Source organism: Xyrauchen texanus, chromosome 5 (assembly GCF_025860055.1).
Source record: "Xyrauchen texanus isolate HMW12.3.18 chromosome 5, RBS_HiC_50CHRs, whole genome shotgun sequence".
Classification (NCBI taxonomy): domain Eukaryota; kingdom Metazoa; phylum Chordata; class Actinopteri; order Cypriniformes; family Catostomidae; genus Xyrauchen; species Xyrauchen texanus.
Window position 1 is genome coordinate 24,650,644 of NC_068280.1, and position 27,267 is coordinate 24,677,910.

General features: G+C 39.5%; 1 protein-coding gene across 1 annotated transcript in view; it reads left to right on the forward strand.

Moving 5' to 3' along the window:
- Positions 1-27,267, forward strand: part of marchf4a (membrane-associated ring finger (C3HC4) 4a) — an 86,955-nt gene that overhangs the window by 37,489 nt on the left and 22,199 nt on the right. The window contains exon 2 of the mRNA XM_052126507.1: positions 26,920-27,075. Coding sequence (XP_051982467.1) covers positions 26,920-27,075 — 156 coding nt within the window. The remainder of the gene's footprint in view (positions 1-26,919; positions 27,076-27,267) is intronic.

Consider the following 27,267-nt stretch of genomic DNA (forward strand, 5'->3'; position numbering starts at 1 on the left):
TTATTGTAATTTGTTTTATTTCATATTTAGTCCATTCAGATGGAAAAATGTACACATATGATGTGATCCAAAGTGCATTTGAACAGCAGTGAAACACTTTTTTATGAAGTGTAACATTCATATGAGCAGACAGAGAAGTTTGGAGCAGAAGAAATAGAAATAAACGTTGTGTAAATTGACAGTTTTACATTAAGCTAAAATGCTATGTCTAGCCATTTTACATGCACATGTTACTAGGCACAATATTTTTCTTTTTTATCAAGAAAATTCAGTGGATCATAATTTCTTTTTTCTAGTAAGACCTTTGATATTAGGGCAAAAATCTTATTCTTGATAACAATTTTTGTATTGTTTTCCTGTAAAAAAAAATCCTTTAAAGAAACAACACTGCATAAGATATTCAGGTTTTTCAGAGAATCTATTTTTAACATACATGAGTTTTTATAGTCAAAACAAAAAACCAGTACTGAATAATTAATCCAAAGTATTATGATTATGTTACTGAACTTGAGTAATCCAACGGAATACATTACAAATGACATTTTACAGCGTGTATTCTGTAGTGGAATACATTTCAAAAGTAACCCTCCCAACCCTGTATATGTGTGTATATATACAGTATGTATATATATATATATATATATATATATATATATATATATATATATATATAGAACATCTGTACTAGTACTGAATGAAAATATTGTGAACTTACACATTCTGTTCCGAATTGTTTGCATTACCAGTCTGGATGGCTTAAGTTAGCATGCCAGCTCACTTTTTAATATTATACACACACACACACACACACACACACACACACACACACACACACACACACACACACACACTATACAATATAAAATAAAATAAGCATTTAACATGACATTATAAACATAAATGTCATAATGAAAGTACTGTGAAAGAAGTACATTAAGGCAGTAATTGGTTTCTGAGGGTGTGCAGCTCAAAAATGAATTTACTGGAAAACTATGGCATGAGGTTTGAGAGTTTGTGGAGGTATTTCTCTCTCACCTCTGTAAATTTTGTTTAGGGCCCGATAACATTCCAGTTTGCTTTGGTTTTTACTTTAATTTTCCCAATGGTCCAAATATGAATTTTTGCTTTCTTTTATGATTTGGTTTAGTTCAGCAGTGCTGGTCTGAAACTGGTGTTTGTTAGTTGTTAGTGGGTTTGTGAGTTTCAGAGCCAGCTTACAAAGGGGACTGGTTTTAGGCTTCAGCTGTTGGGTTTTAAGGGCTTCATGTTGCAGTGTGTTAGGGGAACTTGAATTTAGGTGTGTCCAAAATTTGAGGGATCGATTTTCAATATTTATTAAAAGGGGGTATCTGCCTAGTTCGGCCCGGCATGCATTAGTAGGTGTTCTTCTCTGAACTCTTAGAATGTTTCTTCAGAATTCTGCATGCTATGGGGTATTTGTCCCATCTCGAGTAATCTGCTAGACAGAGTGGACCCCAAACCTCACATCCGTACAGAGCAATAGGCATTATAATACTATCAAAGATCTTACACCAGACTGATACAGGAATGTCAACTTGGGTAAATTTGCCCTTAATATCATAGAATGCTCTTCTAGATTTCTCTTTTAGTGCATTCACTGCCAGACCCCCTCAAGCACTAATTTTTAGACCGAGGTAGTCGTAATGTCGGGTGTGTTCTATTGCAGTGTTTCCCAGAGTGAATGTGTATCTGGTGTCCTGTAATCTGGCTTTTTTCTGGAAAATCATAATTTGAGTTTTTTTCAGATTGACTGTCAGGGCCTAGTTCTGACAGTAGTTCTCCAGCAGGTCCAGGTACTGCTGTAGCCCTTGTGCAGTAGCTGACAGCAGCACCAGATCATCTGCATAGAGAAGAAACTTAACTTCAGAATGATTTAGAGTAAGACCGGGTGATGCAGATTGTTCCAGTAGCACTGCTAACTCATTAATGTAAATGTTGAACAGAGTTGGACTCAAACTGCAGCCCCGTCTCACTCCTTGACCTTGAGTGAAAAATTATGTTCTTTTATTGCCAATTTTAACTGTGCACCTATTGTCTGAATACATAGATTTGTCGTACATTTTACCCCCAATGCCGGATTGTAGAATTTTATAGCATAGACCATCATGCCAAATGGAATCAAATGCTTTTTTTAAATCAACAAAGCATGCATAAATTTTGCCTTTGCTTTTTTGATGCACGTGCTGGTTGACTATCGAGTGTAGCGTGTGAATGTGGTCGGTGGTGCGGTGGTTTGGTAGGAATCCAATCTGACTCTTACTCAAGACATTGTGCTTGGTAAGGAAGGCCTGTATCCAGGCGTTCAGGATACAGCAGAAAGTCTTCCCCAGTTTGCTGCTCACACAAATGCCTCTGTAGTTATTGGGGTCGAATTTGTCTCCACTCTTATATAATGGGTGTATTAAGCCCATACTCCAGGTCTCAGGAAAGTAGCCAGACTGCAGAACCAGATTGAAGAGTTTTAACAAGGCCTCCTGCAGTACTGCTGGACTGTGCTTCAGCATTTCTGTTCTAATGTTGTCTAAACCACATGCCTTTCTGGGTTTTACTTTCTTAAGTGCATCTGCCAATTCTTCTCTGCTAATCTGATAGTCTAAAGGGTTTTGGTTATTTTTTTATTGTAGATTAAATTGACTGCATGCTTTTCTGGTCAGGTGTGAAATTTTCTGGAGAAATTTCTTTGAATAAGTTTTTAAAATAGTCTTTCCATAATTCTCCATTTTGTATGGCTATGTCCTGGCTGTGTTGTTTATTCAGACTGTTCCTTTTTTCCCAGAACTGATTATTAATTGAGTCTTCAATTTCATTAAGAGTGTGGTTTAGGTGTTGTTGCTTTTTGTGGCATATTGTATTTTTATAATCCCTGAGTGCTTCACAATAGTTTTGTCTGGTTTCAGATATGTGTGGCTCTCTTTTCTTTTTGGTTAGAGATCTGTCTGAGTAGTTTTCTTTTAATTTTACATTCTTTATCGAACCAAATTTCATCCCCAGTTTTAAATTTAGTTATCTTGTTTGTACGGACTAAATTTGCTTTAATTGAGCACCTTTGATAAATGTCATTTATTTGTTGTACTGCAGAATTTACGTTGATCTTGTTAGCCATAAACCGTGTTGTTTGAAATCTATTGATTAGGTTGGACATTTCTTTGGAGCTAATTGCACTAAGGAATTCGGACTCATATTTTGGGGACCATTTGTATGTTGGGTTTAGTTTGAACAGGTTGCTGGGCCCTTGGTCTGTTCTATAGTGTTGGAGTTTTTTTAGAAACACATTAATTTGACAATGGTCTGATAAGGTAGACTGTGGTCTGACAGTGAATGCACGTATGCAGGAGGGGTCCATGTCTGTAATGGCATAGTCGACTACACTAGCCCCAAGAGCTGAGCAGTATGTGAATCGACCTAAAGTGTCCCCTCAGATCCTACCATTAAGCATATACGGGACTCTCTCTCTCTCTCCAATTTTCTATTTAAAAGTACTTTATTGGCATGATTGTATTTACATACAATATTGTCAAAGCATTAATACACAAAACAGATAATGACAAGACAAATAATAATGATAAGATAGTAACAAATAACAATAAAGATAGAATTAAAATAAGGTGCCAGGTAATGAATCAAATCAAATAAAAACTATAATAACAATATACACTATACAATATAAAATAAAATAAGCATTTAACAGGACATTATGAACATAAGAAAATAAAAGTACTGTGAATGAAGTACATTAAGGCAGTAATTGGTTTCTGAGGGTATGCAGCTCAAAAATGAATTTAGCTGCAACTGATGCATGATGGTCCTCCCCCAGTAACATCAGCATTTGATCGGTTTCTGCCAAACTGGAAAACTGTGGAATGAGGTTTGAGAGTTTGTGGAGATATTTCTCTGTAAATTTCTCACAGTGAAGGAGAAAGTGTGTCTCTGTCTCGACCTCACCCGTGCCAGTGAGCACAGACTCGTTCTTCCTTTGGAAGCCGTGTTTGTCGGTGTCTGCCTTTTTCTTTGGGCAGACTGTGATCACGGAGTCTGTATTTGGTGAGGATCTGTCTCTGTTTTGGATCCCTTACAGTGTGCAGATATTCTGCAAGATTATATGTTCTGTTTAGGGCCCGATAACATTCCAATTTTCTTTGGTTTTTACTTTCATTTTCCCAATGGTCCAAATATGAATTTTTGCTTTCTTTTATGATTTGGTTTAGTTCAGCAGTGCTGGTCTGAAACTGGTGTTTGTTAGTTGTTAGTGGGTTTGTGAATTTTAGGCTTCAGCTCTTGGGTATTAAGGGCTTCATGTTGCAGTGTGTTAGGGAAACTTGAATTTAGGTGTGTCCAAAATTTGAGGGATCGTTTTTCAATATGTATAATAAGGGGGTATCTGCCTAGTTCCGCCCGGCATGCATTAGTAGGTGTTCTTCTCTGAACTCTTAGAATGTTTCTACAGAATTCTGCATGCTCTCTCTCTCTCACACACACTTTGTTGTTTCCTGTAGCTATTATTAATCAGGAATTATATACATTTCCTATACACTCAATTTGTTCATATACAAAAAAAATAAAAAATACACAGTAATGCATGAGCATATTGACCTGTTACACGTGATATCACTGTATGAACATGCTGCCTTTGTGATCAAAATTCCATTTACTTTCAGACAGTGTGTTGTGCTGTGGGATGCAACAAAGCCAACACATTTTTTGTTTCTGTTTATAAATCTTGAAAGTGGTAGTGCTGTTTACTTACCAGAGCTAACATTTTTTATTGTATTATTTATTATAGATTTATCTTTCATGCTTAATATCCCATAGCTTAATTTCACCCAAGTCAAGCAGCGATGAAGGGGGATAACAGAGATATAACACATGTATGGTTCTGCTTTATTTAGATTTTTCCATTATCTGTGCATATATCAAATACAGTACATATGTTCAGATGTTATTATATTAATGTATATAATTTCATGATACCCAGACTATGGTTTGTCATAACTGTAACACATTAATAATGAAAAAGCACTATCATGTCAATTTACAATATATTTTGTGTGTGTATATACTAATGTTGAACACATAAGATTATGAAGCACAGACTTTATTCCAGACTATAGCCAGACTACAATGTAAAAATAAGTCATAAACACTGCCTCGGTTGCTTTCACTTTTTGTGTGTTCTTCATGAGTTAAAAGCAGCTCTTACATTCATACAGACATGATCATCACAGACATTTTTAATTTTAATCAGACCACAAAACCACACAACAACATTTGAAACTTCTGAATGAGACATGTTTACTGTGATGTACCGCTGAGATTGGCCGGTGTTATGGATCAAGTGGGGATCATGTTATCTGGTCATGTATGCATGCATGTGAATAATTGAATTGCCTTTTCAGCAGATTCGTTCAATGTGAATTGTCAAGGAGCAAAGAAAATATGTTTTTCACATTATTAAAAATGTAGGCTATATATATTAACTACTATATACTGTATGTATAATATACTTTATATATTCATTAATTAATTAAAATTACTTTTTTTTAGCTGTTTCCATCGCTTTGCGATTGTCCAAGAGAGAGACGGATTACAGCGACATTCGTTTGCTCTTCCTTGCATTCCTGGATGTTATCCTCGAATTTTGCCACCTGAGGCAAAACAACCTGAATATTAAGACCTGAATTTCATGACCTGAAATCCACACCTTCAATAATAAAAACTTACATTTCACAACCTGTTTTTTTTTTAGGTGAATTCACACAAAATATTAAAAACTAACAGCAAAAATTTTTGATAGCATCAAATTACACATTGTCTTTTTTCAAGATCATGAATTCGGAGGTTTTTCAAAATCAAGTTCTGGTGATATAAAAATTACGCCATATGCGCATCTTGATGTCTTGAGAGAACTTCGCCACTCGTTGTCACTCAACGCCACTGATAACATTATAACGTACAAAATAACACATTCTAATGGAGGATCGTCAATTATTATAACACAAACAAACAAAATAGAACCTCCTGCTCAAGAACTGGAGATGTTTCTACTGCATTAGACACTTACCTGATGAAAGGTATTTCAAAAAGTGGTGGGGACATGTCCCACCGATCCCACTTGTAAATGACAACACTGCCCTCATGCCATCCCAGATGTGTATGACTTTCTTCTGCTAAACACAATATTTTAAGAAGAATATCTCAGCTCTGTAGGTCCATACAATGCAAGGGAATTGTGGTCAGAACTTTGAAAGTCCAAAAAGGATAGAAAGGCAGCATAAAAGTAATCCATTTGACTCCAATGGTTAATATTGTTTAGTCCATAGTAAAGCAATATGGTAGGTATGAATCAATATTTAAGTCCTTGTTTACAATAAATATTCAATTTCACATTCTTCTATTTTTGTTTTTCACATTCACATGTCCCATTCTTTGTGCATATCACCACCCACATGGCAGGAAGGAGATTTATTAATAAAAATAAAGGACACTGTGACTTAAAAACATGGCACTCGTGCACGAGACACTTATAAAAACAAAGGTGTTTATCTAGCTTATGTTTAAATAGAAAAATAATTAATTAAATGTGCTGTAAGTTTTATTAAATGACTTGCAGAATACGTCCTTATCTGTCAGATAACATTGAAATATGTGCCATGAATGTCTCTGTAATTCACATCTGTCTCTGTAACAGCCCTGTTAACAGCTGAGAAAAAGATGTCCGCGGTCAGATTGCTTGTTTATCCATTAAGACGACTTTCTGCCTGTCAGTCATTGTGCGCATTCACAGGGCAGCCCATATATGCTCCTATAAGTGCTGGTATGGTGTCCTGCTCCCACAAAACACTCAGGGTTGTACAACAACATGCCTAGGGCGACCCTTTCCCCTCGATCTGTGTGTGTGTGTGTGTGTGTGTGTGTATGTCTGTCTTTGGAGTGCAGGGTTATGGGAAAGGGAGCATGGCTAATTTAACGGCTAGTCGCTAAAATTGCTTACAGCGCCTTTAACAGCACAGATGGACACAAAAGGGTGTTTGGTGTGAACTGCCCCTAATGCCAGAGATATTTTGCCAGTGTTGACAGTTAGAAATCTCTAGAAAAAACTGCAGCCACTCTAGATAAAATTCTGATAGTAAATTTTCCACTCAAATGGTTTTGTAATCATCTTAATGGAAATGATTTGTAATCATACTGCACTGAACTGTGCGCAAATGGAAATGCTACTGGAACTGTTATTCACTCTGCACTGAACTGTCTGGCCTGATGATGGAAAAAAGCAAATGCTTTCTTTGACTACTTGGTGACAATTTGAACTGAATCGCTCAAGTCACTTTCATCAGTGTGGGTCAGACTATTCTTAAAGCCTACAGTTCGCATTTAATTGTTTATTATTATTGCAGTTCCTTGTAAAGTTTCAAACCAACTGGCAAGTCATTCCATTGTATTTACTCGCCAAACCCAGCGTTTACCTGGATTTGGCTCTTTGGGAGTATTACATTTGGACCCTGTGTACACACATTAGTTCAACATCAAATCAACAGTGTTAAATTTAAGACAACAGTAGATCCGAACCACACAAGAGGTGATCAATAAATCATCACCACTGTACCCTTAATAAGTGAACTTTGGATACAAATTACAAATCCCTAATATGATGCTAACGTTTATGTCATGGTTTATATTTCTGTATACTGATGTTGTCACTTTTAACCAAATGGCATGCCAGCAACTTGGTTGTTGTGTTGTTTGGAGAAACTGGACTCTTCATAGTGAAGGTAGATAGCTGTGCTGAGTTTGTGACATATCACCCTAGAATCAATACAGGCCTGTGTCATTACTTGGAAAAATAAACATCAAAAAACAGAAGTATATGAATGACAAGATTCTGTATCAGCAATAGCAGAGTGCCTGGTCTGTCAGGGCAGACAGAAACACATAGAGGATTTGGGGTATAATTGTTCACACAAGGTGTCAGATAGAGTGAGAGCTTGCGGAGAGAGTGGTGAGAGGTGGAACCATGACAAAGAGAGGATATGCAAACACTCATTTTCTATTGCAAAGAGTAAATGTTTGTGATATTCATCTTGAATCTTGATGTTGATCTTAAATACTGTAGTTATAGACCACTATATCAGCTAATATTAAGCCATTTGTTCATCGGTGAAGCAGATATTTGGTTCTGATAATCTGACAGTTTTACCTCCCCTTTAAGGTTCCAAAATCTTCTACAAGCATTGTCAATGGATAAGAAATAATTAAAGTTATCAAATAATTTATTAAATATTGTGTAAAATCTATTTAATTTAATGAATTTTGTGTAGGATACATCTCATTTGCATCTATTCTCATGTGCATACATCTCCTGTATCAGGGTTGTCACCTTGTTGTATTTTTTGTAAGCAACATAGAAAACACTAGTAACAGAATGCAAGAAACAGCAAGTAACGGTGCAGCAGTCATGGACATTCTTCCAGCGCATTTACATAGGGCAACAATGAAGACACAGAATAGACGCACTCAAAAACACGTTTGGTGTGAACGGCCCCTAACTGTTTGCGTGTAATTGTGATTGAGAGCGTGAGGGCAAAACAAGTTCGGTACTCCTATACAGTGAGGGAAAAAAATATTTGATCCCCTGCTGATATTGTACGTTTGCCCACTGACAAACAAATGATCAGTCTATCATTTTAATGTTAGGTTAATTTGAACAGTGAGAGACAGAATAACAACAAAAAAAAATTATAAATTGAATTGCATTTAATGAGGGAAATAAGTATTCGACCCCTCTGGAAAACATGACTTAGTACTTGGTGGCAAAATCCTTGTTGGCAATCACAGAGGTCAGATGATTCTTGTAGTTAGCCACCAGGTTTGCACACATCTCAGAAGGGATTTTTTCCCACTCCTCTTTGCAGATCTTCTCCAAGTCATTAAGGTTTCGAGGCTGACGTTTGGCAACTCAAACCTTCAGCTCCCTCCACAGATTTCCTGTGGGATTAAGGTCTGGAGACTGGCTAGGCCACTCCAGAACCTTAATGTGCTTCTTCTTGAGCCACTCCTTTGTTGCCTTGGCCGTGTGTTTTTAGTCATTGACATGCTGGATTCTCACCCAAGATATGTTGGTACATGACCCTGTCCATCGACGAAGTGATGCGATGAAGTTGTCCTGTCCCCTTAGCAGAAAAACACCCCCAAAGCATAATGTTTCCACCTCCATATTTGACGGTGGGGATGGTGTTCTTGGGGTCATAGGCAGCATTCCTCCTCCTCCTCCTCCAAACATGGCGAGTTGAGTTGATGCCAAAGAGCTCAATTTTGGTCTCATCTGACCACAACAATTTCACCCAGTTCTCCTCTGAATCATTCAGATGTTCATTGACAAACTTCAGACGGGCCTGTACATGTGCTTTCTTGAGCAGGGGGACCTTGCGGACGCTGCAGGATTTCAGTCCTTCACGGCGTAGTGCGTTAACAATTGTTTTCTTGGTGACTATGGTCCCAGCTACCTTGAGATCATTGACAAGATCCTCCCATGTAGTTCTGGGCTGATTCCTCACAGTTCTCATGATCATTGCAACTCCACGTGGTGAGATCTTGCATGGAGCCCCAGACTGAGGGAGATTGACAGTTCTTTTGTGTTTCTTCCATTTGTGAATAATCACACCAACTGTTGTCACCTTCTCACCAAGCTTCTTGGCGATGGTCTTGTAGCCTATTCCAGCCTTGTGTAGATCTACAATCTTGTCCCTGATATCCTTGGACAGCTCTTTGGTCTTGGTCATGGTGGAGAGTTTTGAATCTGATTGATTGATTGCTTCTGTGAACAGGTGTCTTTTATACAGGTAACAAGCTGAGATTAGCACTAGAGTGTGCTCCTAATCTCAGCTCGTTACCTGTATAAAAGACACCTGGGAACCACAAATCTCTGATTGAGAGGGGGTCAAATACTTATTTCCCTCATTAAAATGCAATTCAATTTAAAAAACATTTGACATGCGTTTTTCTGGATTTTTTTTTTGTTGTTATTCTGTCTCTCACTGTTCTAATTAACCTACCATTAAAATTATAGACTGGTAATTTCTTTGTCAGTGGGCAAACGTACAAAATCAGCAGGGGATCAAATACTTTTTTCCCTCACTGCATATATTTTTTCATAAATTACAAACCCGAACTCAATGTCCTACTTGAAAAACGGACCCAAACATGGCGGCTTCTAACGTGAACCACTCAGAGCGCTGACAACAATGTATTTGTGCGTGTACCCAGAACAACATGTCACTCAAGTGGTTTTTGTGGAGCTTTCCTAACAGGGCAGGGGCAATTGTGTGGTTTGGGTGGTGGTTAAAACAGTTACTGTCCGGGCGTCCCTCGAGCCCGTGTCTGGGACAAAAGTTCCAAAAGACCCCTTATCGGTGGTGCTGCAGCCATCAACCACCTTGCTCTTTAGATATTGCATCGCAATAACTAAATCGCAGTGATGTGTCTCTGTGTGTATGGTCATGGGCATGCATGTTTATGTGTGTAATGAGCCTATACTGGAGATTAAGACTAGATACAACAATTTATCTGTGTAGACAATTTGAATTTGCATTGATTCTCAGAGGAAGTCAACAAAGCAATTAGATCACATAGAGAATAGTAACACTAAAGGCTCTGATATAGACTACTCACGGTGAAGTTCTTTGTTCTTCACTCAGAACTAGAAAGTTGTTCGAAACAGACGAGCAATGGTGTACGCAACATTCAGACACCTCTATGGGAGGCATTTTAGGCATTTTCATGTCATTATAAGGACACACAAGACTACATATAAAAAATTAACAAATATGAGATAAAAATGTGTTGTATATTAGTAGATTTCACATGATATTGCTAAAAGATGCTGCTTTAACTACTCAATGATGATTTAAAGGAATAAACGTGCAGTAAGTAATGTGTAATTTGGCATGTTAACATTCTGCAATGTATGCAGCGATAATATGCATCAGTAACCATCTTTTATTGTATTGTATGATGACACTGATACAACTGCAAAGATGGGTGTTTAACAGGGTGTCAGACAGGTGTAAATAACAAAAATACAGAAAAAAAGATTGATGATTATAGGCATATGTCACTTTGTGCAGATGAATACGGCAATTATCACACAGATGAAGGTAAGTTTGCCTTTCGGTGCCACCCCAGACTGATGACGGTATCCTGCCCAGTCCCCCCTGTGAGAAAATCCTGGCAATACCCCTGAGCACCGGGTCACACCATTTTGGACAGATTTTGTTAAAACTGACATCACACTCGCTCAATCTTCAATTTCGCTAGAAGTATATCGTGGCCTTAGTGCCAGACCTGTATTTACTAGGGATGGCCATTTTCGAGTAATTTTGAAGTCGAGCACTGTAACCCACAAAAAACTAATTATTGATTATTCGTTAATTAAAATATCAGTTAAACATATTAAGTATGACACACATGACATTTATATTTTGTTATATCCACAAATGTTACTGACCAATTTTTCAAAATAAGCTTCAACAAACTATGCCTTTCTTTTGGGAAAAACTTAAAAGAACAATATGCTTCAATAATAATAAAAAGATATTTAAAAATAACAGAAAAACATTTGCACTCAACGAAGCTTGCATAGAAACCAATACTGATGGCATTAGGATAATGCACATACATAACGTCTGAGTCTATATTAAGGTTGTCAAATTTTTATCATTTCACATTATTTAGAAAAAACAAGTGGTAAAATTAGCTTTTTATAAAATGCGCTGTGCCCATGTTCAGATATTTAATGCACTTACTGGTCTGATAAGCTTCTGAGTTTCTCGTACTGCTTCGCATTTCCTTTTCACCATAAATACAGATCCTTATCCATTGGTATGCATGACTCCAACAAGAACTGAATATGAATAGTGTCTGCCTCAATCAGCATCAATATAATATAAGTATTGCCACACTTCTTTACTTGAAAACACACTCACCCTGCATTCCAAATGGTATAAATCACCCTCCGATGGACACTTTGAAGGGAAAACAATCATGATATTAAAGCTGCTGCCTTTAAAGCTTGTGACATTGTACACACTGCTGTGACACTTCCCCAACCTTCTTGATCAGTCCTGTGTTCTAACGATCTACAGCTGGGTTCAGAATCCATCATGACGGCCAAAATTATATCACAGGTGAAGGTTTTAATCACTGGTGAAATTTGTATCTCTTACTTGTTCAATCGTATTTAATAGGGATGCACATATGGAATATTTGGGCCGATACGATAACCGATAATTCACCGCTCATTGTGGCCGATAATTTTAATGAGCAAATTTGTTCAAAGCTTCTCATTCAAAAATGTGTCATGTAAAAGCTTGGAATTTGGACTTGCTGCTATTTAAGGTTTGACTTATGTAACATGAACCATTTATAATAGCTTAAAATGCTCCGCCATCATCCCTGTCATAAAGAAACCCAAGATTGCAGGCCTTAATGACTACAGACCTGTCGCCTTGACGTCTGTGGTCATGAAGTCATTTGAGAGACTGGTGTTGGCCCACCTGAAAGATATCAGTGGACCCTTTCTGGATCTTTTGTAGTTTGAGCTAACAGGTTACTGGATGATGCAGTCAATATGGGACTGCATTACATACCGCAAAATCTATACAAACCAGAGACTTATGCCAGGATCCTTTTTGTGGACTTCAGTTTGGCTTTCAACACCATTATTTTTGCTCTCCTATGTTATCAATTTACCCAACTGAATTTACATTAATTTAACTGGAGCTGAACATGCTCAAAATAGTGGAGATGATTGTGGACTTAAGGAGGAACATTCAGGTTCAGGTTCCTGGGCTACCATTTCACAGGACCTGAAGTGGGTGACCCCCATTGTGAAAAAGGCCCAGCAGAGGTTGTACTTCCTACGCCAACTGAGGAAGTTCAACCTGCCACAGGTGCTGCTGATCTAGTTCTATTGAGCAGTCATGGGTCTGTCTTCTGCACTTTAATAACTGTCTAGTTTGGTTCAGCTAGTCAGACATCAGAAGACTTCAAAGGGCAGCCCGGACTGCTGAACAGATTATTGGTTCTCACCTTCCCACCCTCCAAGATCTGTACACATCCAGAGTGAGGAAAAGGGCTGGAAAAAAATGCTTTGGACCCCATTCACCCAGCATACTACCTTTTTGAACAGTTGCCCTCTAGCCGGCGCTACAGAACACTGAGCACAACAGTCAGGCACAAGAACAAGGTGCTTTTTTTTCCCTCAGGAAGAGTTAAAACTGCCCCAATACTCTCCATTGTGGCAAAACAATCATATGCATATTCAACTATTCATATTAAATTTAGATTCCATTTATATTTATTTGACATTTCCTACCTCTTCTGCACAATACATTGAATCTCCTTGCACATAACTGTATATCTGTATATAACATACTGTATTTGAACAACATTAATGACCTACTGTAGTTTCCTCTATATATTTATCTGTTGTATCTTATTTCACTGTTTATGTATACAGTCAGGTCCATAAATATTGCTACATCGACACAATTCTAATCTTTTTGGCTCTATACACCACCACAATGGATTTGAAATTAAATGAACAAGATGTGCTTTAACTGCAGACTTTCAGTTTTAATTTGAGGGTATTTACATCCAAATCAGGTGAACGGTGTAGGAATTACATCAGTTTGTATATGTGCCTCCCACTGTTTAAGGGACCAAATGTAATGGGACAATTGGCTGCTCAGCTGTTCCATAGCCAGGTGTGTGTTATTCCCTCATTATCCCATTTACAAGGAGCAGATAAAAGGTCCAGAGTTCATTTCAAGTGTGCTATTTGTATTTGGAATCTGTTGCCGTCAACTCTCAGTATGAGATCCAAAGAGCTGTCACTATCAGTGAAGCAAGCCATCATTAGGCTGAAAAATCAAAACAAACCCATCAGAGAGATAGCAAAAACATTAGGTGTGGCCAAATCAACTGTTTGGAACATTCTTAAAAAGAAAGAACGCACCGGTGAGCTCAGCAGCACCAAAAGACCCGGGAAAACAACAGAAAACAACTGTGGTGGATGACCGAAGAATTCTTTCCCTGGTGAAGAAAACACCCTTCACAACAGTTGGCCAGATCAAGAACACTCTCCAGGAGGTAGGTGTATGTGTGTCGAAGTCAACAATCAAGAGAAGACTTCACCAGAGTGAATATAGAGCAGCGTTTCTCAACGGGGGCGGTACCGCCCCCTAGGGGGCGTTTGGACAGTGTTGGGGGGCGGTGTGAACGAGGCAGCAGAGAGGGGGGCGCTCAGGCACAAATGGGGGGCGTTACTCAGAGGTACTCAACAGGCGGCCTGCGCAAAAATCTTTTCAGCTCTTCTCCTTAGCCTATGTCTTCGTCTTGCTCGGATTACTGCTGCCACTTCACCAGGAGGATATGCCAGTAGAGCCGCTTCCTAAGTTACACATGCTTTTAAGAGGCGGAGAATTTTCAGCGCAAAGTAGAGGCGCACTTTCACCTGCTTTTTCTGTACATAACGCAGAATACATAATTAGGTGCATAATTAGTGCTCAGGGCTCACACTAATGACCGTAATTAATAAAAAAAAGTGTCTGTTTTTGACTTCGTTTTTTCTTCGGTTCAGTTCAGGTGGCCGAGCTGTTGTCGTCTTTGTTCGTCATTTGAAATCAAATGACCGTTTGTAGGCTATTCAAATTTGAAGCCTAGTATATATTGCCTAATTGAGTGCGCGAACGACTGCTGCTTTTTCATTGGCCATTTAGGTTAGTTACGTTATTGTTCACGTGATTGGTTCATCTTAAAAAAAAATTGTGTGTGAGCCTGAATTTGTTTGAATTTCTAAATACATTTTCAATACCTTTCAAACAATCCATGTGTTTTTGCATTTTTTTCAAAACACAATATTACTCAACTTGAGGCTTTTACATGTAGTTTAAATACAATAAGAAACTTCTGTTTCAGTTTTTTTTTTTTACCAAAAACTCAGGCTTCAGGTATCAGTGTTGCAATTGTTTGGCTGTAATAGTATTTCTGAAGTGTTTTTGTTTTGGCGTTAAGAGGATCATGAAGAGGTCAGGGGGGCATTTGTTCAAAAAAGGTTGAGAACCACTGATATAGAGGGTTCACCACAAGATGTAAACATTGGTGAGCCTCAAAAACAGGAAGGCCAGATTAGAGTTTGCCAAACAACATATAAAAAAGCCTACACAGTTCTGGAACAACATCCTATGGACAGATGAGACAAAGATCAACTTGTATCAGAGTGATGGGAAGAGAAGTGTATGGAGAAGGAAAGGAACTTATGATCCAAAGCATACCACCTCATCAGTGAAGCATGGTGGTGGTAGTGTCATGGCGTGGGCATGTATGGCTGCCAATGGAACTGGTTCTCTTGTATTTATTGATGATGTGACTGCTGACAAAAGCAGCAGGATGAATTCTGAAGTGTTTCAGGCAATATTATCTGCTCATATTCAGCCAAATGCTTCAGAACTCATTGGACGGCGCATCACAGTACAGATGGACAATGACCCGAAGCATACTGCGAAAGCAACCAAAGAGTTTTTTAAGGGAAAGAAGTGGAATGTTATGCAATGGCCAAGTCAATCACCTGACCTGAATCCGACTGAGCATGCATTTCACTTGCTGAAGACAAAACTGAAAGGGAAATGCCCCAAGAACAAGCAGGAACTGAAGACAGTTGCAGTAGAGGCCTGGCAGAGCATCACCAGGGATGAAGCCCAGCGTCTGGTGATGTCTATGCGTTCCAGACTTCAGGCTGTAATTGACTGCAAAGGATTTGCAACCAAGTATTAAAAAGTGAAAGTTTGATTTATGATTGTTAATCTGTCCCATTACTTTTGGTCCCTTAAAAAGTGGGAGGCACATATACAAACTGTTGTAATTCCTACACCGTTCACCTGATTTGGATGTAAATGCCGTCAAATTAAAACTGAAAGTCTGCATTTAAAGCACATCTTGTTCGTTTAATTTCAAATCCATTGTGGTGGTGTATAGAGCCAAAAAGATTAGAATTGTGTCGATGTCCCAATATTTATGGACCTGAATGTATATGTTTACATGTATATTTCAAATGTTTGTATGTATATGTTGTATATGTATATGTTTTGTATATTCTTGCACTGGAAGCGTCTGTCACCATGTCAAATCCCTTGTGTGTGTAAGCATACTTGACAATAAAGCTCATTCTGATTTTTCTGATTCTGAAGCAGAAATGTGCCTATAAAGCAAATAAATGCTGATTTGAATGATAAATAAATTACAATACATTTACATAAACTGAAAGGTGCCCATTTATGTGTTTATGGTAATCCTGATGAATTGCTAACAGAGAGAGAGAGAGAGAGAGAGAGAGAGAGAGAGAGGAGAGAATAATGAACTTCAAACAGCTGTAATAATGCATTAAACCAAAATCAGGCAATCAACAGCATGTAACAAACATTAAAACAAAAAAAACACAAACACTAAACACTGTATACAATGTGTAATATTTATGATAACAGCCAGACTGTGTGCAGCGGTAGTTTGTGTGTTTCACAGACACTTATTACAGTGCTCATCCTTAACAGTTTCACTGTATAATTTATAAAATGTGAACAACAATCATAAAGGGAATAGGTAACATTAGAGATCGAACAGTCATGACTCAACACATTAGAAAAGTCTCAACTCGTAAAATACAATAAACGTATTCTTTTCACTCACAACCTAGTGTTTTTAGACATCAAGTAACACTGAAACTTTTTTCAAGATATATGAACCATGTTATGTTGTTTTGGAGCTTGCTTTAATCACAGTGCAGTGTTGCAAGTAGTGAAATGCAATTTCCCACATTCTGTTTATGTTTCATTAAGTGAAAATGGCAGCCCCCAAGTAACATACACACATGTTTTTATCACGTTTTCGTTTATTGCCTCATGAAACAAACAGAATATGGGGAATGGCATGTCGTTACTCACAGCAGAGGATCCCGAATTGAAACTAGATCCAAAGCAACGTAACAAGTTTGCAAAGATGTTGAAATAATCCACACAGAGTGACATCACCTGCTCTCACTCACACAGACCACGTATGTGGCCACGCACACTGTCGTTCAGTGCTGCCCAAGTCTCTGCCTGAATGAAAGATGCCACAGGCAGTCAGAGATTCCCAGCTGCAAGGAAATAAACCGTAACAAATTATCGTCAAAATATCGAAAGTTATTCCATTACTGGCGCAATAATACTATTTTGATTTTCCCATTTATCGGTCAATAATATATTGGTCGCCGATATATCGTGCATCCCTAGTATTTAAAATTCAGTGGTGCATGCAACACAACTCAAATTAAAATAAAACTTGGATCAACAAACCATGGATTAGCTCTTAACTCTGCTTAATCTTATCCTTACTGGTGCAACCCACCCTAAGAGAATTCAACAGTGTTTAAGCATCAAAAGCATTCTCCCCACAAATGACAACAAAGCATAGCTCTCATTGTGTAAACTGCTGTATATGACTATAAAAAAACAACAACGATATTAACCTAAAAATAATTATAAGTGATTAAATTACATCCTGATGTCATTGTAATGTTACTCATAATTCATCCAGGCACTTTCTCTCCTTGTTGAATGAGATTACCAAAGTAACTGAATGACATACCTCCTCCTCTCCTTCAGTTAGTCAATAGATCCTGATCTTTGCTTGTTCAGTGAAGGGGCATATTCGGTTCATGGGTCAAACCACTGATTTACTCCATCACAGCCAGCACACAAATGCTATTGGCTTACATTATAGTAGGTATTTACAGGCATGAAAAGTCCCCAATGCTGTCAAAACACTTCAAACTAGAGCTTATTGTCTTTGAAAGGGAGTGACGTCAGTGAACAAGAAATATGGAGGTGTACGAGAATGATTAGTTCACTTAACCTTTTCGCACATTAGTTTCTCTTGTTCTGATGGACCCCCTAGTCTGAGTTTTTTAATGCACTCTGTAATTAAAAAGAAAAATCAATCCTCAGAGTTGGGGAACATTGTCAGAGCAGAAAGAAGGATAACCTTGTACGTGGCTTGATTCATGCGTCCTTCACAAAGATGAATCTACCCAATTCCAGCTTTGCTGTAGCACACCGATCCTCCACCAGGATGTCTAATGGTTAGATGGAGACCTGGAGAGGCCTTCAAGCCACAGTGTTTCACACCCACTGTGAAATTTGGTGGAGGATCGATGATGATCTGGGGGTGCTTCAGCAAGGCTGGAATCAGGCATATTAGTATTTGTGAAGGATGCATGAATCAGGCCATGTACAAGGTTATCCTGGAAGACATTTTGCTTCCTTCTGCTCTGACAATGTTCCCCAACTCTAAGGATTGTATTTTCCAGCAGGAAAATGCTTCATGCCACAGAGCCAGGTCAATCAAGGACCACTGGAGCAAGACCCTGTAATGGCCAGCACAATCTCCAGACCTGAACCCCATTGAAAACCTCTGGAATGTGATCAAGAGTAATATGGATGGCCACAAGCCATCAAACAAAGCTGAGCTGCTTGAGCTTTTGCACCAGGAGTTGCAGAAAGTCAGCCAACAGCAATGTGAAAGACTGTTAGAGAGTATGCCAAGACGCATGAAAGCTGTGACTGAAAATCAGGATTATTCCACCAAATATTGCTTTCTGAACACTTCCTAAGTTAAAACATTTGTATTGTGTTGTTTAAAAATGAATATGAACTTGTTTTCTTTGTATTATTTGAGGTCTGAAAACACACACAGTCAAATTTGCCAGGAGGGTTCTGGAGACAGCAACCTGGGCTTCTCTGTCCCAGTCCCTCACAAGACAGACATCTTTCTCCCTCCCGTGGGGAAACAGAGAAGGGATATGTCTACAAATACAGTTCAAACAGCAGAAAGTTATTGTTCCACAGCTAACTGTGCATGCAGTGGTGGCACAGGTTCCTTAAGTGTCCCTCACAAGTTCTCTTCAGCCTCCACCCATGGGGTTTGTTATGAGGGCAAAAGACAATGTTTGCCCAAGCAGTCTGTAAAGGGATTAAAGGGAAAGGAGGCGGCGAGAACCGGCTTGACAATATAAATAATACCAAAAAGACAAACGCACACAGGTGTCAGACAGCTGTCCATAAATCTCTCTCTATCTTGCACTGCCATCTTCGGTCAGCCTTTACATTAGCCTCTAATTAGCCTGATTAGGGGTGTGCGGAATCATGACCCAGCTCCGCCCTCCACCCTGCCACATTCCTCCCTTGTTCTCTCAGGACGTTGAGCCCCCGGCATGACGTACCCCTCCCCCTCTTTCGCTGGGGAGGGGCGTGCCTTCCGGGTTCTCTGATATGCCCCGCCGCATTCCAGTGGATGGAAGAGGTCTCCCCCACCCCTGGCAGTGGTCCTCCTGCTGCAGGCGGTGGGCCAGGAGTCCCTCCCCGGCTAGTAGGGGTCTCCTCCTCCCCTTGCGGTCTGCAGCCGTACCTCTGCTCTCAGGTGGCCGGGCTCCGCCGTCCCCCGGCGAATGGCCGCGGCTGCTCCATTGGGGTGGATGGTAGTGGCGAGGACTCTACTACGGCGCATCCCTCCTCCTCCCCGGGTTTTGCCACCAGTGTAAAGGGATTAAAGGGAAAGGAGGAGACAAGAACCGGCTTGACGATATAAATAATAGTTTAATATAAAACTCAAACAAAAAGACAAACACACACAGGTGTCGGACAGTTGTCCGTAAATCTCTCTCTCGGTCGGCCTTTATCCCACTCGAGGGCAAATTAGCTTAATTAAGGGCCGGGTGTGCGGAAACATGTCCCGGCCCACCCTCCGTCCTGCCACGCAGTCATACAACAATAATAAATTGTTCTCTGTTGCATACAGGCCGAGGTCACAATGGTGTGTGAAAACAATTGACACATAAAAATAAAACCAATAAATATATCTATCACTCCCGGGTTGCTATTGCAGCTACCCTCTTCACCACTAGATGGCACCACTATGGCACTAGTGAGCGGAGATGGCCGGGGCCCGCTCGCTGCTCATGTTGAGAACTGGCATGCATGTGCAGTTCATCTCTTGGTTTTAAACACAGTACAGAAGGACTACTGGATTCAATTCACTGTAAAGCTGCCTCTTTTCAATGGAGTGGTTATGTCAGCAGCTTTGGGTGAGTCAGCTCAGATATTAGCAGAAGAAATATCCTCTTTATCGGTCCTCAACAAACACCTCAAGAGATACAAGTTCAAAACGCTTACTCAAAACTATTCGTCACGGAGACTGGTTTAACATCAGTAGATCTCCAAGATGCGTATTTTCACATAGACATTTTGTCTACTCACAGGATATACAGGTGAAACTCGAAAAATTAGAATATCGTGCAAAAGTTCATTAATTTCAGTAATTCAACTTAAAAGGTGAAACTAATATATTATATAGACTCATTACAAGCAAAGTAAGATATTTCAAGCCTTTATTTGATATCATTTTGATGATTATGGCTTACAGCTTATGAAAACCCCAAATTCAGAATCTCAGAAAATTAGAATATTGTGAAAAGGTTCAGTATTGTAGGCTCAAAGTGTCACACTCTAATCAGCTAATTAATCCAAAACACCTGCAAAGGGCTCCTGAGCCTTTAAATGGTCTCTCAGTCTGGTTCAGTTGAATTCACAATCATGGGGAAGACTGCTGACCTGACAGTTGTGCAGAAAACCATCATTGACACCCTCCACAAGGAGGGAAAGCCTCAAAAGGTAATTGCAAAAGAAGTTGGATGTTCTCAAAGTTCTGTATCAAAGCACATTAATAGAAAGTTAAGTGGAAGGGAAAAGTGTGGAAGAAAAACGTGCACAAGCAGCAGGGATGACCGTAGCCTGGAGAGGATTGTCAGGAAAAGGCCATTCAAATGTGTGGGGGAGCTTCACAAGGAGTGGACTGAGGCTGGAGTTACTGCATCAAGAGCCACCACTAACAGACGGGTCCTGGACATGGGCTTCAAATGTCAAACGTCTTACCTGGGCTAAAGAAAAAAAGAACTGGTCTGTTGCTCAGTGGTCCAAAGTCCTCTTTTCTGATGAGAGCAAATTTTGCATCTCATTTGGAAACCAAGGTCCCAGAGTCTGGAGGAAGAATGGAGAGGCACACAATCCAAGATGCTTGAAGTCCAGTGTGAAGTTTCCACAGTCTGTGTTGGTTTGGAGAGCCATGTTATCGGCTGGTGTTGGTCCACTGTGCTTTATTAAGTCCAGAGTCAACGCAGCCGTCTACCGGGACATTTTAGAGCACTTCATGCTTCCATCAGCAGACAAGCTTTATGGAGGTGATGACTTCATTTTCCAGCAGGACTTTGCACCTGCCCACACTGCCAAAAGTACCAAAACCTGGTTCAATGACCATGGTATTACTGTGCTTGATTGGCCAGCAAACTCGCCTGACCTGAACCCCATAGAGAATCTATGGGGCATTGCCAAGAGAAAAATGAGAGACATGAGACCAAACAATGCAGCAGAGCTGAAGGCCGATATTGAAGCATCTTGGTCTTCCATAACACCTCAGCAGTGCCACAGGCTGATAGCATCCATGCCACGCCGCATTGAGGCAGTAATTAATGCAAAAGGGGCCCAAACCAAGTACTGAGTACATATGCATGATTATACTTTTCAGAGGGCCGACATTTCTGTATTTAAAATCCTTTTTTTTTTATTGATTTCATGTAATATTCTAATTTTCTGAGATCTGAATTTGGGGTTTTCATAAGCTGTAAGCCATAATCATAAAAATTATATCAAATAAAGGCTTGAAATATCTTACTTTGCTTGTAATGAGTCTATATAATATATTAGTTTCACCTTTTAAGTTGAATTACTGAAATTAATGAACTTTTGCACGATATTCTAATTTTTCGAGTTTCACCTGTATATCAGGTTTGATTATCAGTGCAGAGCCTATGAGTACGGGAAAATCCCTTTTGGACATTCTCTAGCACCTTGGGTATTTACCAAATGTGTGGAATCGGCTCTGAAACCGCTAAGAAACGCGGCTATTAGGGTGTTGGCTTATCTGGATGATTTGCTTGTATGCTTGCCATCTCAGCGGCAAGTGGAGGGAAATACGATCGCACAGGTGACACATTTAGAGAGTTTGGGAAAAGCAAAAAGCTGTCTTATTCCTTTGCAAAAGATAATTTATCTGGGGCTCAGACTGAACCCCATTCAGCTTCAAGCATTCCTATAGGAGGAGCACATCGAAACGTTTTGTACCTGTATCTCCATTTTTCAACAGGGGAGATCAATTTCTGTGAGGATGTGTCTCAGTATTTTGGGATTGATGGCCTCAGCACTGGCCGTGATTCCCCTAGGGTTGTTGCGAATGAGGGAATTTCATAAATTGACAGCGCCACTGTGCTTGGGTCTTCAGCACTGCCTAAGTCACAGAGATATCATCTTGTCAGAATGCATGAATGCTCTATGTGATCGGAGAGTCCCATATTTTTTCAGGACAGGTGTCTGTTGGGCCACATTTTAATGAGAAAAGTGGTGATGACGAATGCTTCTCTCACAGGCTGGGGCACTGTTTTTGAGGGGAGAACAGTGAGAAGTGTTTGGACTCCCACACTGAGAGAAAAGAACTAACTTTCTGTAGCTGCTAACAGTGTTTCTAGATCTCAGACATTTTGTGAATTTTCTCAGGAATCATCATATGCTGATCTGAACAGACAACACGATGGTGATAGCCTATTTAAATCTACAAGGGGGAATCCGCTTGCGCCTGCTTCACAGTTTGGCAGAGAAACTGATTGTGTTGACCAGCATGAATCTGTTGTCATTGCATGCAATGCATATTCCGGACATACTGAACAGGGGAGCGGATTTGCTTTCCAGAGGAAATCCTCTATACAGAGAATGGAAGCTTCACCCTGTGAAGTGGTGAGACTAATATGGCAGAGATACGGATAGGCAGCTGTAGATATCTTCGCATTGTGTGAAGATGCGTAATGTCTTCCGTTCTTCTCCCCGGTGGGTGACGATGCACCATTGGGTGTGGATGCGCTAGCCCACAAGTGGCCTCACACGTAACTAAATGCATTTCTCCTGCTGATCGGACAGACACTGCGGGGAGTGATGTAATTTGGTCATTCTTTTATTCTAATAGCTCCGAACTGGCCAGGGAGATTGTGGATGACAGAGATAGCTCAACCACTTTACAACCACCCCTGGCCTGTGCCGCTGCGCAGGGTGCGCGGGTAGATATTCCATCCCTCTCCTCAGATGTTGGCTCTCTGGGCCTGGCTAAACGTAAAGAGGCTAAACGTAAATATACAGGTTTGCCTCCGAGATTGATACGATCCAGAGGGTGAGAGCAGACTCAAGGCATTCGTTATGTGATCTCAAGTGGGGAGTGTTTGAATGGTGGTGTGCAGACAGACATATTGTTCCATGCTTGTGTTCAGTGATGGATGTATTGTGTATTCTGCAAGACCTTTTGGATAAGAGCAGAGCCTTTTCTATGGTCAAATTCTATTTGACTGCTATATTAGCATGTCATGTGGGCATCGACTCTGGCACTTTGGGCCAGCACCCACATATTTGTCATTTTATGAGAGGCGCTCAGAGGTTACACCTGGTTTCTAGACCAGTCGTTCTGCCACGGGACCTGTCTGTGGTCCTGAACGTGTTGTCTCAGCCCCCCTTTGAACCACTAGAAAATATCATGTTAAAGCATGTTTAAGGCAGATTTGTTACTTACTTTTACGACTGCTATGTGAGCGAGTGATCTACCTGCTCTATTAGTTTATTCATCATTCATTCACCCAGGGAGTTCCTAAGGTAACTCTTAGACCAAACCCAGTGTTTGTTTCTAAAGTGAGCAACTCTTCAGGCTCGTGCCAGTCAGTAGACTTGTTGGCCTTTCACTTGCCACCTTTTTCCTCCGCAGAAGAAGAATGGTTACATTGTTTGCGCTCAGTTCGAACTTTGAGTGCATATCTGCAAAAGAAAAGCGCCTGATGTGAGAATAGTCAGCTGTTTATTAAATTAATATTTATTTATTATTTTTTATTTATTTTTTTTATCACTGGAGGGGATATGCTTTAACCATTTCTAGTCAGGCTCAATGCATTTACTGTATCCAACAGTAGATGGTGCTATTATGTTAAGCCCTATTTGGACGTTATTAGTTTTCCAGACAAATTAATGTGGACTTTTGTATTATTACCGTTCAAATCGCACAGGAAAAGGGATGTCTGCAGAGATCGCAGAGATCCCAGAGATGGGTGCTAACTGCATTTACACACTGAAATAACACAAAAATAACCCATCAGAAAATGTATTAAACATAAATATATGCTGTAGCCTATATGGGATTATTAGAAGAAATTGATTGGAATACCTGGAATACCTACCTAAATACAACACAACTGGTGACATTAGCGAGTCTGTAATCCTATATTACACTCTTGAATTAAATGTACAACCCCCTCCCCCACCACCACTACTTTATGCTTATTTTGGTACTAATCTTAAAGGGATAGTTCATGTTGTTCCAAACCTGCATGACCATCTTCTGTGGAACACAAAGGAGACGTTAGGCAGAATCTCTGCCTAATCACCATTCACTTTCAGTGTATCTTATGAAAGTAAATGGTGACCGAGACTAACATTCTGCCTAACATCTCCTTATGTGTCCCACAGAAGGAAGAGTATTACAGGTTTGGAACCACATGAAGGAGAGGAAATGATTGTAGAATTTAAATCTTTGGATTAACTATCCCCTTTGGAAATCAGTGCAATGATGATCAGATTGACTCGCTCCAATCATTGATCCAGACTCAACAAACTGTTACCAGGGTACCTACAGATGCTTTTATCTAATCATCCCGCATTATTGTGAGTGTAAATGTTTGTGTTTATAAGGCCAAATGGATGGATGCAGCCATTGTATCTGTTTGCTGTTCATAAAGCAATGTTGTTAATTAAAGGAATTTGATGTGATGAATGTTTTTTTCTTCTGTAATTAATGCTGTTTTTTGACAGAAGCCAATGGATCTACAGCTATTTCACATATGCTGGTTAAATTAGCTCAGAACAAACACACACTGGTTTAAGCAACTATTTTCCACCCACACAAACCTCACTAGAGGCACGTTTGAGACATGCTATGTTTTGAAACATTGTAAATGCTGCTGTGAGGCTTCTGTAAAGATATTTTTACATGCATCACTTGAAATGTTTAAGCCTGCAGTAAGACATGTGATTTTAAGCCAGTTGTCTCGCTTTATCCATGATTCACACAGACTGCAAAGCAGCAATCAATCAAATTACAATCCCATGCCTGCTCATAAGAGAGATTTGGAAACACAAGTTGTATTATCTACTAAATGTGAGACTGGACACTCTTGTGTTTGAGTGCTTTAACAAGGCAAGCAACACTGTAAAACCATCTTTCCAAAATAAATGTTTTACAGGTACAATAAAGATTTTGTAAGGTTTACAAGGATCATTATGTACAGTATTTGAGGACTATTAAATAGATTCCATTCATTCATACTAATGTATGTTAATGTACACATTAGCACAGGGTTATTTCCCAAAAAGTATGGGGGGCGAATAAATAAATACATTTATATTTAAAAGTGGGTTTGACATGGCCATGCCCCAGTTTGCTGATTGGTGAATACAGGCAGAGACTGTAAAGAATGAGATGGGTCAATGGTATATTTAGGAATGGGAAAAATTGTAACGTTGAATATGACTGCTCTAGGAATAGAAGTCCTGCCTTACAGTTAAAGAGCTAATCACATTTTATTCACGTGATAGAGACATCGACAGATTTCATCATGAATGAGCATGCATATTAGCTATAAAAATTCATTTTTTGGGAAGATCTGAGCTCAAGCAGCACAATTTATAAAACAGTTGTTGTCATAGTTGCTGATTTTAAATATGTTATTTGGAGGTTTTGTTTAATCCAAATTCAAGGAGATAGGAGCTATACATGTATAGAAAGCCCCCACAGGCTGCCCGGAGGAGTTACAAATATGAGGGACCTGACTTGCCTTAAAGGGACAGTCAACCCAAAAATGAAAATTCTCTTATAATTTACTCACCCTCATGCCATCCCAGATGTGTCTTCTGCTGAACACAAATTAAGATTTTTAGAAGAGTATCTCAGCTCTGTAGGTCAATACATTGCAAGTGAATAGGTACCAACATTTTGAAGGTCCAAAAAGCATATAAAGGCAGCATAAAAGTAATCCATACGACTCCAGTGGTTAAATTTAATATCTTCAGAAGCGATATTATAGGTTAAGAAACAGATCAATATTTAAGTCCTTTTTTAAGATCAATTGGCACTTTCACTTTCCTCTTTAGTTTTTGGCGCTTTGCATTCTGTGCATTTCGGCACCAATTGGACAGGGAGGAGAATTTTTAGTGAAAAAGGACCTAAATATTGATCTGTTTCTCACCCACACCTATCATATTGCTTTCGAAGATATGGATATAATCACTGGAGTCTTTTGTCTTTATGTGCTTTTTGGAGGTTGTTGTTGTCCCCCCAACCCCCCAACCCCCCACCATCCCCCCCATGACACTTATGTAGTAACTGTTTTATAAAAGCAATAAGGCACATGAGGCCATGCTATATTGTAAATGTAGTCATGACTAAAGGGGTTGCAGGCAGTCAGATGCACATCGTACACAACCACCTTTAGTGATGACTGCATTTATAGTATGGCCTCTGGAACCCTATTGCTTTTGCTTTACTACACAATAGTTTATGTATAATTAAATATTGTTGCTAAAATGTTTCATGATCCAAGCCAAGCCAACACTAATGGAATGTCTAATGGTAGCTTTGATTAGCTGTTGCTAAGAGAGAATGTGTTTGTGTGTCCTGCAGGGAGAGTTACTGAGCCCTTGTCGCTGTAGTGGTTCTGTTCGCTGCACTCATGAGCCCTGTCTTATTAAGTGGATTAGTGAAAGAGGCTCCTGGAGCTGTGAAATCTGCTACTACAAATACCAGGTCATCGCCATCAGAACCAAGAACCCATTACAGGTAACCCACTGCCATTGTTTCTGTGGACTTAAATATACAGGAATTTGTTTCTCTTATTGATTTGTTTTGACCACCCCCCCAAAAAAAAAGAACCATGGTATTAACTTGTTTTTTGACATAGTAGCATGGTAGTTCCAGAAAACATGGTACTACCATGCTACTATGTCAAAAAACAAGTTAATACCATGGTTC